The 14,183-nt window shown below is 39.7% G+C and overlaps 1 protein-coding gene across 1 annotated transcript; it reads right to left on the bottom strand.

Annotated features, from left to right (window-relative positions):
- Nucleotides 1–1,011: 1,011 nt before the first annotated feature.
- Nucleotides 1,012–2,196, bottom strand: LOC131657954 (uncharacterized). Its single transcript, XM_058927298.1, has one exon. It carries the CDS (start codon nt 2,194–2,196, stop codon nt 1,012–1,014), a length of 1,185 nt encoding a protein of 394 aa, XP_058783281.1.
- Nucleotides 2,197–14,183: the final 11,987 nt, after the last annotated feature.

Raw genomic sequence — 14,183 nt, 5'->3', positions numbered from 1 at the left:
ATCTTGGATCTTATTCTTCAACGGCCAACAATTCTCTGTGTCATGTCCAGGACTATTAGAATGGTATGCGCACCTCGCATTGGGCTTATAACTAGGAGCAGAGGTGTTAGGATTCTTAGGAGGATCCCTCAGGGTGATCAAATTTGCCTTTAGCAGATGTTGTAAAGCTTGAGCTAGCGACATATTGATCTTTGTGAATTGACGTCTGGGTGCGGATACCTTGTGTCTTTGTTGTGGAACTGGTGTAGAAATCAAAATTGCCCCCATAGATTGGCTGTGTTCATTGCGACCTTTCCGATTGTGCCTAGCGTTAGTCAGGTGAGGTTCTTCAGATGAGTTGAAGTCAATGATCTTTTCATCAATCAAGTCTTGAATCTTGTGCTTCAATTGCCAACAGTCCTTCGTATCATGACCAGGACTATTCGAATGATAAGCACATCTCGCATGGTACTTATACCCAGGAGTGGGGTTAGTAGGAAATGAATATGGAGGCAATAGAGTTATCAAGTTTTGATTGAGCAGTTGTTGGAGAATTTGAGACAGCGGTATATGTAATGGAGTTAAGGACCTCTTACGCTTGGATCTCTGACTATCTTGACCACCTTGATGCTGATGTTGATTCTTCCCCTTCTCGATCAGAAGTGCCTTTAATTCTTCTTGCCCCTTGGCCAAGTTAAGGATCAAAGCTTGGAATTCAGCATTCTGAGCTTGGAGATTCTTGACAGATTGTTCGAGATCCATCTTTCTTACTGAAATAAACAGCGGAAAGATGAGGCATTTGTTTTTATGAAACCTGTGATGCGATGCTTATGAATGATATATTTATGCATATGCAATGTTTTGAAGGGATTAAAGGACTTTTAACACATATCACAAGGGAATAAAAAATGAAATATTATTAATAATAATAATGATGAGTTTTTAGGAGCTTATGGTCTTATAGCTTTTTAGAGTTACATCAAAATATTCTAAAAATAAATAACATAATAATAATAAAAAAACAATAGGAAATCATTCTTTGAGTCGGCGCTTTCTCTTCAAACTTCGAATTTCTTCCTTATGAGCCTTAATCATCTCGTTTCTCTCTTGGACAAGTCTATCAATCTCTTGCTCCCATGATTGTATCTGATTGGGAGAGATGAAGTCTTCAATCTTCCACTTGCGAGAGAAGTAATCAAGCATACTATCGCGCTCTTTGGCATTGGCCGCCATTATTGCTTTTTCTTCTTCTATTTTATGTAGGCGATTTTCCAAGTCAGCTTTTTCTTGTCTTAGGCAAGCAATGGTGGCAGCAAGGTCTTCATTAGGAGCGGGTACATAGGGTTCTACTTCCACATGAACAACGGGAGGAGTAATCCTTGGAACTATAGGAGTATCAGATGGATATGGTATGCCATACTCGACCACTCGATCATAAACCCATTTAAAGTAAAGATATGAAGGGATGTGATTCCTCATTCCTAATTCTTTTACTCCTATTTTCTTCACCTTGGTCCAAGCTTTGATGAACAACTTCTTTTTCTTAGTAGGGTCTGAATTATAATCAAAATTTTCTGCACTAAGATATATGGAACGAGGTTTGTCTTTTAAAGCGAAACCAAATTGATGTCGAGCCAGAATAGGATTATAAGTTATTCCCCCTCGAGTACCAAGAAGAGGTACATTCGGGAAATCCCCACAACTATCAAACAAGTGAGATCCTTCAAACTCCTTTTGACTCCAAATAACATCGTCGTAGGAAAGCTTGATGATTCTTTGAGCCCAAGTCAAACCCTCTTCATTCTTTATTGTAGCACGGGATAAGTGCGAAATAAACCACTTATGCAATAATGGTGCGCATCCGAGAATACAAACTTTGCCTTTAGATGATCGATGATTGATGGAATGCAGCAAATCACCCAATAAGGTAGGAACCGGATTGTTACTAATGAAGATCTTGAGAGCAATCACATCCACAATTTTATCATAACGAGGGAACAACACTTGTCCATAGATTAGGCAAGCGAGGACTTTTTCAAGAGCATCCATACTTGTAGCCTTAATCAAAATGTCAGCTTGATTATACAAGAAGTCAATCGGTAAACCAGTATATTCTCCTTTATTCACCCAAACTTTCTTGATTTCTGATCGAGGCAAATGTAACGCAGCAGCAACATCTTCCAACTTAGGAGTCTCTTCTTCACCAGTGTAGGGCATCTAATCAAGTACCGGGAACCCTAAAATGGAGGAGAATTCTTCCAATGTAGGAACCAACTGAAAGTCCCTATAAGTGAAGCAATGTAGTAGAGGATCATAAAATCGGATCATGGTGTTGAGGAGTGCTTCATCCACTTTAGTTCGTACCAAACTGATTAGCTTGTTAAGAGACTCGGAAAGCACGAGGGAACCAGAAACATTGTCACAAAGCATCTTCAAAGGTGTAGGCACTCCCTTGAAGCTAAGGCAAAAAGGCTTAAGAACTTTGATTTCCATGACCTACAAAACAAATTATGGTTAACAATCCCTTAATCCCTTGAAAGGGGTTAATTATGCTATGTATTGATGATGCATGTATGCATGATGCACATACACAAATAAGTCACACAAATCACACAATTTGGCTTAAGGCTTGCATGGAGTCTGATTTGGTGTCCTTCCCAAGGGCATTTCTATGGATAAAGAGATTTCAGCAACGGGTTCTACCAAGTGACTCAGAATTGTCAGCCCCCTCTAAAGCACCCTCGAACATGGTAAATGCATACCACGCAATGATACTTTAGGAAGAAACCTATCTGAGTTGTAGTATCGGGTAGCGACCATAGCTTGGCATGCACCAAGAATAGCCCTCCCACTACGTTCCTAAAAGTCAGGATGGGTTAAAGGTGACTAAAGGTCCTTGAGCTCCGACGCACCCAAAGATACATGCATAAACCTCTCTCATGCAAAAGAGGTACACAATAACCAGTGGAGGCCTAACTCAAGCGTGAACTTCATTTTGACCAACCCCAAGCATGCACAAGGGGGGTCTCCATGACTATGCCACTCCTAATCTTAAGTGTTCTTGAATCCGGGAATAGGATTCGTACTTCAATTTTCCCAAAACAGCACTGAAAAAATAAAACAAGCAAAACAAACAATAGAAAACATTTAAAGTGAATCCTAAACTTTTAAGGTAACCCCTCTTTTATCGAATTTTGTATCCCCAGCAGAGTCGCCAGTTCTGTAATACGGTGAACTGACTTTTATAATCGAAAAATGTACGGTTAAGCAAGAGTCGCCACCGACTTTTATTTTATCCAAATATTAGAAAGGCTAAAAGAACAGAAAAAAACCTTTAAAAAGAAAACTGAATTCGGGGGGTAATTATGCAAAGGGAAGGTGTAAGGCACCCTTTGCATCCATGGTTTTCCATGGGCTCTTAATTGCTTTGCTCTTTGTTTTCAGAAATGTAGAAGAAGTGAATACTGACTTTAGCTCATAAATGAGCGTAGCCATATTGAAGAATTTTGAGAAAGAATATTTGAAAATGTTTCAGAGCAAGGCAAAGCAATTTAAGGGCAATTTACCTTATATTTTGAAATTCAGTCTTTTAGCCTTTCAGGGTGAAAGGGTCTATCCTTGCCATAAGGGGGCAGGAAGCCTTTCATTTGGAGTTTGAAGGGTCATCGCGTTGTCGTTCGCCAAAGACTGGCCCATGCCATAGGGAGGCAGGTAGTCTAAGGGAAGGACCAGAACAACCTTATTCGTAGGCAACTAGAGGATACCTCAGCCTTTTTCGTAGGCAACCAGAGGATACCTCAGCCTTTTTCGTAGGCAACTTCCGAGGGTCGAGGTCATATAGTGTATCGAAGGCAGCATCATTAGAGTCGTATGACCTTTATTTATCGAGGCAACACGGCTGAGGTATCCTCATATTCGAGGGACATGGCTTATTCTACAAAAAAACACAAAGGCAACAGGCAACCGGCAACAGGCAACAAGGCAACAGAGAGGTTACCCCAAAAGCGTGTGTGTGTGCAACAATCACGTGATTAATTCGATTAAATTATCTTGTAATTAGTGAGGCTAATTCAATTGAAGGTTGCACTCCCTAAATTACTAACCACGCAGTTTAATATAAAGCAATAACAATAGCAATATGGGAAAGGGGACAATGAAACCAGCGGATCCCTAATAGGGTTTGGCATAAGTAATAAAAGACAAGAAATATCAGGGTTTAGGGTTACCAGTACTCGTAGCTTTGGCAGTCGACAAACCCTGAAAATTGAAAAAAGAAAGAATAAACAGAGAACAAAGGGTGAGTGCATTATCGGTTTGGAGGCGAATGTTGCTAACCCTAAAAATAGAGAGATAAGAAGAAATTATAATAAATAAAGTAAATAGGCACTTAGCTTCGAATGTGATCTGATATAGTTGGCGGGAAGCCTCGGGGTCAACCCTGAAAAAAGGCAAAGGCAGAAGAGAAGTGAAGGCAAGACAAACCCTGATTTTTAAAAGGAAACAAAATAGACTTTAAATTAAATAGGGTACTTAGCTTTAGTCTTGATCGGGCGCGTTGTCGGAAGGAACCATGTTGATAACCCTGAAAAGACATAAATAAAAAATATTCAGTGTAGGGCATGATCTTCGTAGACCCTGATTAGGGTACGAATTTAAATAAGAAAATGCACACGATTTAATTAATTATTGGTCTCGCGACCTAATTAATTAAATCGGGATAAAAAAAATAAAATCGAATGCGAATACATTTTTTATGAATTTTCCTGGATCTTTATGAATTGTTTAGAATAAAATAAAATAGTTATGATTTTTTAAGGTTTAAATAAATAATTAAAAGAAAATATAATAAATAAAATAATTATTATTATAAAAAGATTTTTAGACAAAAAAATAAAATAATCTTATTAGGAAAAGACAAAAAATTAAACAAAACAAAATATATATAAATATAATTAAATAGAAAAGAAAATAGAAATTATGCAATTGAAAATAATAAAATAAAAAAAAATTGAAGGACTTAGCTGGTACGATTCTGTGTGGCAGGCGTGGGATCCATGGTATGCACCCTCCAATCTGGTGCGTTGGATTTGAATTTGACAGGATCTGAAGGCTGGTGGCTGAAGGTGTATGGTGGACTCTTGTGGATCGCACACACCGGATCTGTAAGCCAGACTTAACATGGAAAAATAAGCAAAATATATGACCCTGTGGAGGATCGAACTGGCGTTTCTCACCTCAAACGCCTCTTGGACGCGCCTTCTTACCACTAGGCCAATGGTTTCTCGCTGATTAACACACGCCTTCATTTAATAATATATAAACAACCAGCATTAAAAGAAAAAGAAGCGCCAATTTTCAAACGAACCAATGGCCTTGTGACAACACATCATCTTCTTCACAAAACCTGCGTACCATTACCAGATTTTTGCTACGAATTTCCTACGAGGGTTTCGTAGCTACCCAACCTGCAATTGCAAAAACCCTCATACCAGCATATAAATAAAAACTGAAGCCATGGTTAGGTTCGTATGGACCTCACGACCTCCATGATATCTCTGATTTGCTGTGATTCGACCTGCATAAAGAAACCCTAATTCGAAAGCCCTAGAACTCGATAATGGCAACACATGATATAGGTACGGAATCACTCAATTGACCACCCAGAATTACTATAAACATTATCATAAGCAAGAATATGAACTTAAATGATGTTTATTCATCATGGTATGGAGCAATCGAAAAAAAATTAAAAGGTGCAAACCGAGGCTTATGGTGAATGATTCTGGGCGCTCAGGACTTTGGAATTGATTCAAACAGCTTCAGAGAATGCCCAGGGATGCGTTTGGATCGTCACAACCTCTTGATTTGATGCCAATCTTCAAGAACGAAAACTCCACTTTTCTTGATTTTGAGTGCTCGGATTTGGTTTTTTTTTTTGCTGCAGAAATTGTGAACCCCTCCCTTCTGAATCGTCCTGGACTTTATAAGAGGGGAATTAGGTTAACAAAATTGAATTGGATATTTGTTTTGAAGGAGATTGAGATTTGATTAGGAGCTTGATTGAATCTTTCTAAATTTGATTCAATTTTACTCATTCTCTTTCCAATTACCACTTTCACGAAAATTTATCAATAATGGTTCATTTGAATGATTATATTTGATTAAAATTGAATCAAATCCAATCCTTTATTATTTTATTTTTAAATATTTGATTAAATCATGATTTAATTGAATATTAATTCACATAAAATCAAATTTTTAATCAAAAATTCGTGGCCTCTTGATTATAGCTTCTAGATGACTTGAGAATCAAGATTGGATAAAAAGAATTTGGGCCCATTTGCAAAAATGTTCAAGTTTCTTTACATTTTCCCTCCAAAATAGTCCAACTTTGACAAGGCCTATCTCTCTCAATTTTTGGGATATGGAGGTGTTCTAGGACTTTTTAGAAACTTTAGAGAGTCCTCTAACCAGTATCTTTGGTCTCATATCAAAATCATTTTCCATTCTCATTTTATGTCCTTTTGAAAAAAGTGTCATTTTGTTGACTTTTGAAAAGGACCTATAATGTTTTGGTCCATATCTCTCAAATGAAGCATTTTTAGACTTGCCATGTGAGACACAATTTTGTAGAGAATAAAATTTCCTTCAAAATGAGCTTGGGATGGAAAATTTTGGATGTTCCATGTGAGAGTTATGACTGGTCAAAGTTCAGTTGACTTTTCCTATACAAAACCCTAATTTAGAAACTTTTTGATTTGTTGATTTTTTGATCTTTCCTTGATGAACCATGATCAATTCTTGATCAATTGGTGAATGATACTTCAATATGAGGATCTTGACAAAAAATCAGGAGTTTTGACTTTGTTTTGGCCACAGTTGACTTTTAGGTTAACCTAGTCGACTGTTGACTTTCTGAACTTTTGAGTGACCAATTCTTTGAAATGAGCCTTGATACTTGTCATAGGGATGATGTGAGATGTTTTGAGCCATATGAGACACTTTGGAGCCATTGATTCAGTGATTTTTCCTTTGAATGTCCCAAACCCTAGTTCAGAGCCTTTGTATGGGAGAAAGTATCTATGAGCTTTATGTACTGATTTGAATGGGAATGAGGAAAATGTATGGGGCAAATTTTGGGGTATGACAACAGGATTCAAGGGGAACACTGCATGTGATTGAGAACATCTTTGCTGAAGATATCCGTCTGCCTGAAAAAATCAAGTTAGTGATATGCAATGTTTATGATGTATGTAATGTATGAGATTCTCGAACTAAAGGAGAAATATGCATGTTATGTTGTGTATGAATATGTATGATGTATGATGCATGATTTATGCAGTTTAGAGCGTGTCAAGCTTCTGATTGGGAAAATAAATCCCTGCTAGCCATCTGGAAATGAAGGCATTGGGATTGTTGATGATGTTTGTCGTCCTGCTTGAGTACACTCATCTGGGAACTTCCTTATGAACCAGGATGTTTTATTGAAGGATCTTTGATTACCGCTCGGGGATAAAAAGTAATTTTAAAGTTCTGACTTTGATGCCCTTTAAAGTGGGAATGAGGAAGATGCATAATCCTCTGATGCACTATTTGACCAAGTCCTGGTGTGGAGATCACACCTTCTAGGGATAGTAATCTGGACAGCCCTGCTGGGGAATAAGATTCCTCGAATCACTTTGGAGAGAAAAATCTTCATTGAGGAATTTGCTGAGAAACGCATTTCCGTTGAGGAATTTCTCTTCTGATGCCGGTTTTAGGATGATGTCCAAATGATTGGGACATTACCTGAATGCTATTCCTATTTTTCCTGGTAAACATCAATCATATTCAAATGCACATGTTCATTCAAAATTATCATTGGGACGTTTACGTATTCGAAACAGAAAAAGTGAAAATGTTGATTTTGAGCATAAGATGTATTGATTTTCTTTTTGAAAAAGAGCCATGATAGGCTGATTAGCACCAAGAGACAAAAATCCTAGTAGTAGGAAATTGTCATAAAGTTTTGAAAAGTATTTATAAAGAGAAATAGCTATGTGAAAACAATCCAGTCAAGTTTCAATTCTGCTATTACCAATCTGTCTTCGAGTATCTCATCCCTCACTTGTTGGGAGAAAGTAATTGGACTGATCGGTGTCTTTGATGTGTTGAACCTTGAAGGTGAGTAGGTAAAATAAACGGGACATAGTCGTACGCTTTATTCCCTAACTTTTGCCTAGGCTGCCTTTTCAGGTTTTCAGCCTACCAGGATATTTTTTTTTAATTTTTTTTAGTCTCTAATTTTTGCCCTTTCAGGTTTTCAATCCACCGAGACGCTCATTTTTGCCTAAGTCGCCCTTTCAGGTTTTCAACTTAGCGAGCTTTTCTTTAAGCAAAGTACTTTTTGACTATGTCCGCGTTCACAGGGTGCGGGAAATCTTCTCCATCCATGGTGGTAAGTAACATGGCTCCGCCGGAGAATACTTTCTTGATTACGAATGGTCCCTCATAAGTGGGAGTCCACTTGCCCCTGGGGTCACCTTGTGGTAGGATGATGCGTTTGACCACCAAATCACCGGCTTGATATGCCTGACCCTTGACTTTCTTGTTGAAGGCTTTGATCATACGTTTCTGGTACAACTGGCCATGACAAATAGCCGCAAGTCTTTTTTCATCGATCAAGTGTATCTGGTCCAACCGAGTTTGAATCCAATCGTCTTCGTCTAAATCGGCTTCTTTCATGATCCTTAGAGAAGGAATCTGGATTTCGATTGGGAGAACTGCCTCCATACCGTAGACTAAAGAGAATGGAGTTGCCCCTGTTGAAGTACGCGCAGATGTGCGATAACCATGAAGAGCAAAAGGTAACATCTCATGCCAGTCCTTGTAGGTTACTGTCATCTTTTGTATGATTTTCTTGATGTTCTTGTTAGCAGCTTCTACGGCGCCATTCATCTTTGGTTGATATGGAGAGGAATTATGATGTTTGATCTGGAACTGCGTGCAGAGTTCAGTAATCATTCTGTTGTTTAAATTTGTGCCATTGTCCGTGATGATCCTTTCAAGGATGCCATACCGACAAATGAGATTGTGCTTGATAAACCGGGCCACAACATTCTTGGTGACAGAAGCAAATGAAGCTGCTTCTACCCACTTTGTGAAGTAATCAATAGCGACCAGGATAAAGCAATGCCCGTTAGAGGCAGTAGGCTTGATTTCTCCAATCTTATCAATACCCCACATTGCGAAAGGCCAAGGAGCCGTCAGAACGTTTAATGGAACTTGAGGTATATGCACTTTGTCGGCATATATCTGACATTTGTGACAAGTTCTGGAATGATGATGGCAATCTGTCTCCATGGTAGACCAGTAGTAACCTGCTCTTAGGATCTTTTTAGCCATTGTATGTCCACTTGGATGAGTACCGAAGGCACCCTCGTGTATGTCTTCCATAATCTGTTCCGCTTCCTTCTTGTTTACACAACGAAGTAAAGTTGAGTCATGGTTGTGTTTGTATAAGGTTCCATTACTTAGGAAGAATTTGGCGGCAAATCTTCTTAGAAACTTTCTATCGTTAATGGATGCCCCTTCAGGGTACTCCTGGGCTTCGAGATACCTTTTTATTTCATGGAACCATGGTTTGTCTTCCATTTCTTCGGTATCAATCTCATTGCAATAGGCTGGTTCGTCTTGCCTGTAGATGGTGATCATTGGCGCCTCGTTGTCCCATCGGACTTTGAACATGGATGACATGGTAGCTAAGGCATCAGCTAGTTGATTTTCTTCGCGCGGGATGTGTTCAAAAGTGATCTCTTCAAAGTAAGGAATCAAACTCAACACATATTCTTTGTATGGAATTAGGTTTGGGTGCTTCGTGTCCCATTCCTCTTTGACTTGATAAATCACAAGTGCCGAGTCTCCGTAGACCTCCAGGAACTTGATTCTTAGATCAATTGCAGCTTTGAGACCCAGAATACATGCTTCGTACTCGGCTATATTGTTAGTGCAGTTGAAACACAATTTGGCAGTGAATGGCGTATGACCTCCCGTAGGGGAAATGATCACAGCTCCGATGCCATTGCCAAGTGCATTAGAAGCTCCATCAAAAACCATAGTCCATCGGGATCCTGGCTCGGGTCTTTCTTCCGGTTCCGGTTGTTTGTAGTCAGTGACTAGCATAATGTCTTCATCTGGGAAGTCAAAGTTTAATGCCTGATAATCATCCACTGCTTGATGAGCCAGATGATCAGCTACCACACTTCCTTTGATTGCTTTTTGCGAAGTGTACTGGATGTCATACTCTGTTAGAATCATTTGCCATCATCCTATCCTTCCAGAGAGAGCAGGTTTTTCGAACACGTATTTGATTGGATCCATTTTGGAGATCAGGAAAGTGGTGTGATTTAGCATATACTGTCTTAGTCGGCGAGCCGCCCATGCTAAGGCACAACAAGTTTTTTCGAGTAGTGAGTATCTTGTTTTACAATCGGTAAACTTTTTGCTAAGATAATAGATTGCATGCTCTTTTCGGCCAGACTCGTCATGTTGCCCCAGTACACACCCCATTGAATCTTCTAACACAGTTAGGTACATTATCAGAGGTTTTCCTTCCACTGGAGGTAACAAGATTGGCGGTTTTTGAAGGTATTCTTTGATCTTATCAAAGGCTAACTGGCATTTGTCATTCCATCTTTCCACTTGATCTTTCTTCAATAATTTGAAGATTGGCACACAAGTAGTAGTCATATGGGCAATAAATCTGGCTATGTAATTTAAACGTCCCAAGAATCCTCTGACTTGTTTCTCGGTACGGGGTATAGGCATTTCTTGAATGGCTTTGACCTTGGCAGGATCAACCTCAATACCTTTGCTGCTGACGATGAAACCTAAGAGTTTACCGGATCTTACTCCAAAGGTACACTTGTTCGGATTCAGTCGTAACCTGTATTTCTTGAGTCTGTCAAACAACTTGTGTAGATGACCCAGATGTTCTTCTTCGGTGTTGGATTTTGCGATCATATCATCGACATACACCTCTATCTCCTGATGAATCATATCATGGAACAGAGCTACCATTGCACGCTGATATGTAGCTCCTGCATTTTTTAAACCAAAGGGCATTACATTGTAACAAAAGGTTCCCCAGGGAGTTGTGAGAGTTGTTTTTTCCATATCTTCGGGTGCCATCTTGATTTGATTGTACCCCGAGAATCCATCCATGAAGGAGAATACTTTGCATTGTGTAGTATTGTCAACCAGTACATCGATGTCAGGTAAAGGGAAATCATCTTTGGGGCTTGCCCGGTTCAGATCTCTGTAGTCTACACACATTCTGACTTTCCCGTCTTTTTTGGGCATAGGTACTATGTTAGCTATCCAAGGAGGATAACTTACAACTTTTAGAAACTCGGCATTGAATTGCTTTTCAACCTCGTCTTTGATCTTTTTTGACATATCGGGCCTACTCCTCCGCAATTTCTGCTTGACTGGAGTGCTACCTTCTTTGATTGGCAGGTGATGAACCACAATATCCGTGTCAAGGCCAGGCATATCTTTATAGGACCAGGCGAATATCTCGACGTAGTCCTGCAACATTTGAATCAGTCTTTGCTTGACACTGTTTTCTAGATCAGCCCCTATTTTGACTTCTTTCTTTTCTTCGTCGTTGCCCAAGTTGATGACCTCAATTGGTTCTTCATGCGGCTGTATAGTCTTTTCTTCTTGTTCTAGCAGCCTTGCAAGCTCTCTTGGTACCTCACAATCTTCCTCACTTTCGTCCTCAGTTTGGTAGATCGGATTTTCAAAGTCATGATTGGCAATAGCAGAATCGTTATCAACTGGATCCAAAGTGAATGTGAATCTGCATTTATTTATGTGGGTGTGTGTAAGAAAACATAGCTATTTGAAAAAAAACAAAAGAAGGAAAAAGGATCACAAAATTCGAATATGAAAGCGTCCCATGATTTTATTGAATGCACATGATCATGATATGATAAACCCTTATAAAAGGTCCAGTGTGCTTCGGGCAAGGCACACGGCTTTCAAGCTCATGGTTCGATAGTACAGGAACCATTTTTATTTTGAACATATAGACAGTGAAAACAGGAAAATGTATTTACTCCTGATCAAAGGAGATGACATCTTCAGTTTCCCAGTTGTTCAATCTGCTGTGGTGAGCAGGGAGTATCCAGCTGTTCCAGTTGCAATTGTCTTCTTCATCTTCCACAACATTGATTTCATTGGTGGGGAAATTAATCGGTGATCTTTCAGGATAAGTAGGATGATCTGTTGGATATGAGGATCCAAGTTGAGGTACCTCTGTTGGCTGAGCGAGATACTCGATAAGGCCGTCCCATCCAATCGGAATGACGTCTTGGATAGAGACTTGTGTATTCTGCTGAGTAGTGTACTGTGACAGAAAATAACCCTCGTTATTTGGTGTTTCCCTGGCTTCTTCAGGAGTGAAATTGTCGTCGTAATGTTCATCCCATCCAGTTGGGACAATGTCTTCGATGGCAGTCGAAAAACTCGGAGGAGCAGAATATTTCACCATAAAGTCATATTTGCCACTTGGTTCTCCTAAAGTATCCCAAACTTCTTTAGGTGGATTTTGATATTGCTCATTGATGGAACTTGTGAAACTTTTGGAGTCCTCGAACTGATTATCCCATCCAGTCGGGACAATGTCTTCGATGGCAGTCGAAAAACTCGGAGGAGCGGAATACTTTACCATAAAGTCATACTTGCCACTTGGTTCTCCTAAAGTATCCCAAACTTCTTTAGATACAGGTGAAACTTCATTTGGGTATGGCTGGATGATATGGTTCAAGAACACTCCATCGTCTTCAATAGCATTTACTCCTTGACTAATAAAATGTGTCATCAACCCTCCAGAATGAAGACTTTGATTGTTTTTCTGAGTTCCGTTAACATAGCCCAGACCCAGCTTGTCGAATTTGTAAGGCATATTAATGAGTTGTCCCCATGTTGTGCAACCACCTTCTTCGATCGCGTCTTTAGCATCTTTGAGAGAAGCCATTGTTGGACTTATTTTTGTAACAGGGTTAGCAGAAATGTGTTTAACAGTAGAGACATCTGAAGAGACCACCTCAAAAGCTTGGCAAGGGGTTTCAATGAGTTCTCCATCCATCTCAACATACTTGGAGTTACTCAGGTGGCTAACCACATATTCTTCTTCACCATGGACTGTGACGATCTGGCCTTTTACTGGATACTTTAACTTCTGATGTAGGGTAGAAGTTACAGCGTTTGCCCCATGTATCCAAGGGCGTCCTAGTAAACAGGAGTATGTTGGAAGAACATCTATCACGGCAAAGGTAGCATCAAAGGTCTGAGAGCCCACTCTGATTGGGAGCCTAATTTCTCCATATACTGTTCTTGTCGACCCATCGAAGGCTCTTACCACCACATCACTTGGTTGTAACACAACTCCTTCGAAGTCAAGTTTTTCCAGCACTACCTTTGGTAACACGTTTAGAGAGGAACCATTGTCTACCAGCACATGAGACAAAGTTGCATCGTTGCATTCAATAGAGATGTGCAGGGCTTTGTTGTGATTTTTCCCAGCAGGGGTTAAATCAGCATCGGAGAAACCGAGGCCGTTGTGCACTGTAAGACTAGCAACACAATTTTCAAACTGGTTGATCGAAATCTCTTGTGGTACATGGACAACTTTCAAGAATTTCATTAAAGCTTTAGCATGAGCTTCTGAATACTTTAGCAGGGATAGCATTGAGATTTTTGAAGCAGTGTGCCCCAGTTGTTCGAAAATATTGTAATCACTCTTGCAGATGATTTTCAATATTTCCTCCATCTCTTGCTTTGATGGATCTTCAACAGTGACTTCCACCGGTATTTGAACTGGTTCGATCAGTGGCTCTTTGCCTCGAGCATTGGCATCTGGATTAGGAATTGGGACCTGGACTGGAGTAGTAGCAACATTTGGAGAAATTTCTAGTGAAAAGATCCTTCCACTTCTCGTAATCTTACTGGTACCCACAATATTATCAACAGTTGGAGTAGTAAAATCCAGGGCCTCTTCGGTCAAGGTATCCTGTTTAACTCCATGGACATAAACATTAGTGTCATAACTCCACGGGACAGCTTTGTCTGAGGAGTATGGAAATGGAGTTGGACTGGTAATGATTACCGATGCCACTTTGGGTGTAGCAGAAATTTTGAAAGGAGCTTTGGTAGGGATT

Source organism: Vicia villosa, linkage group LG1, assembly GCF_029867415.1.
Source record: "Vicia villosa cultivar HV-30 ecotype Madison, WI linkage group LG1, Vvil1.0, whole genome shotgun sequence".
Lineage (NCBI taxonomy): Eukaryota > Viridiplantae > Streptophyta > Magnoliopsida > Fabales > Fabaceae > Vicia > Vicia villosa.
Note: the sequence above shows the minus strand (reverse complement) of the source record. Positions and strands in the feature narration are given on the sequence as shown.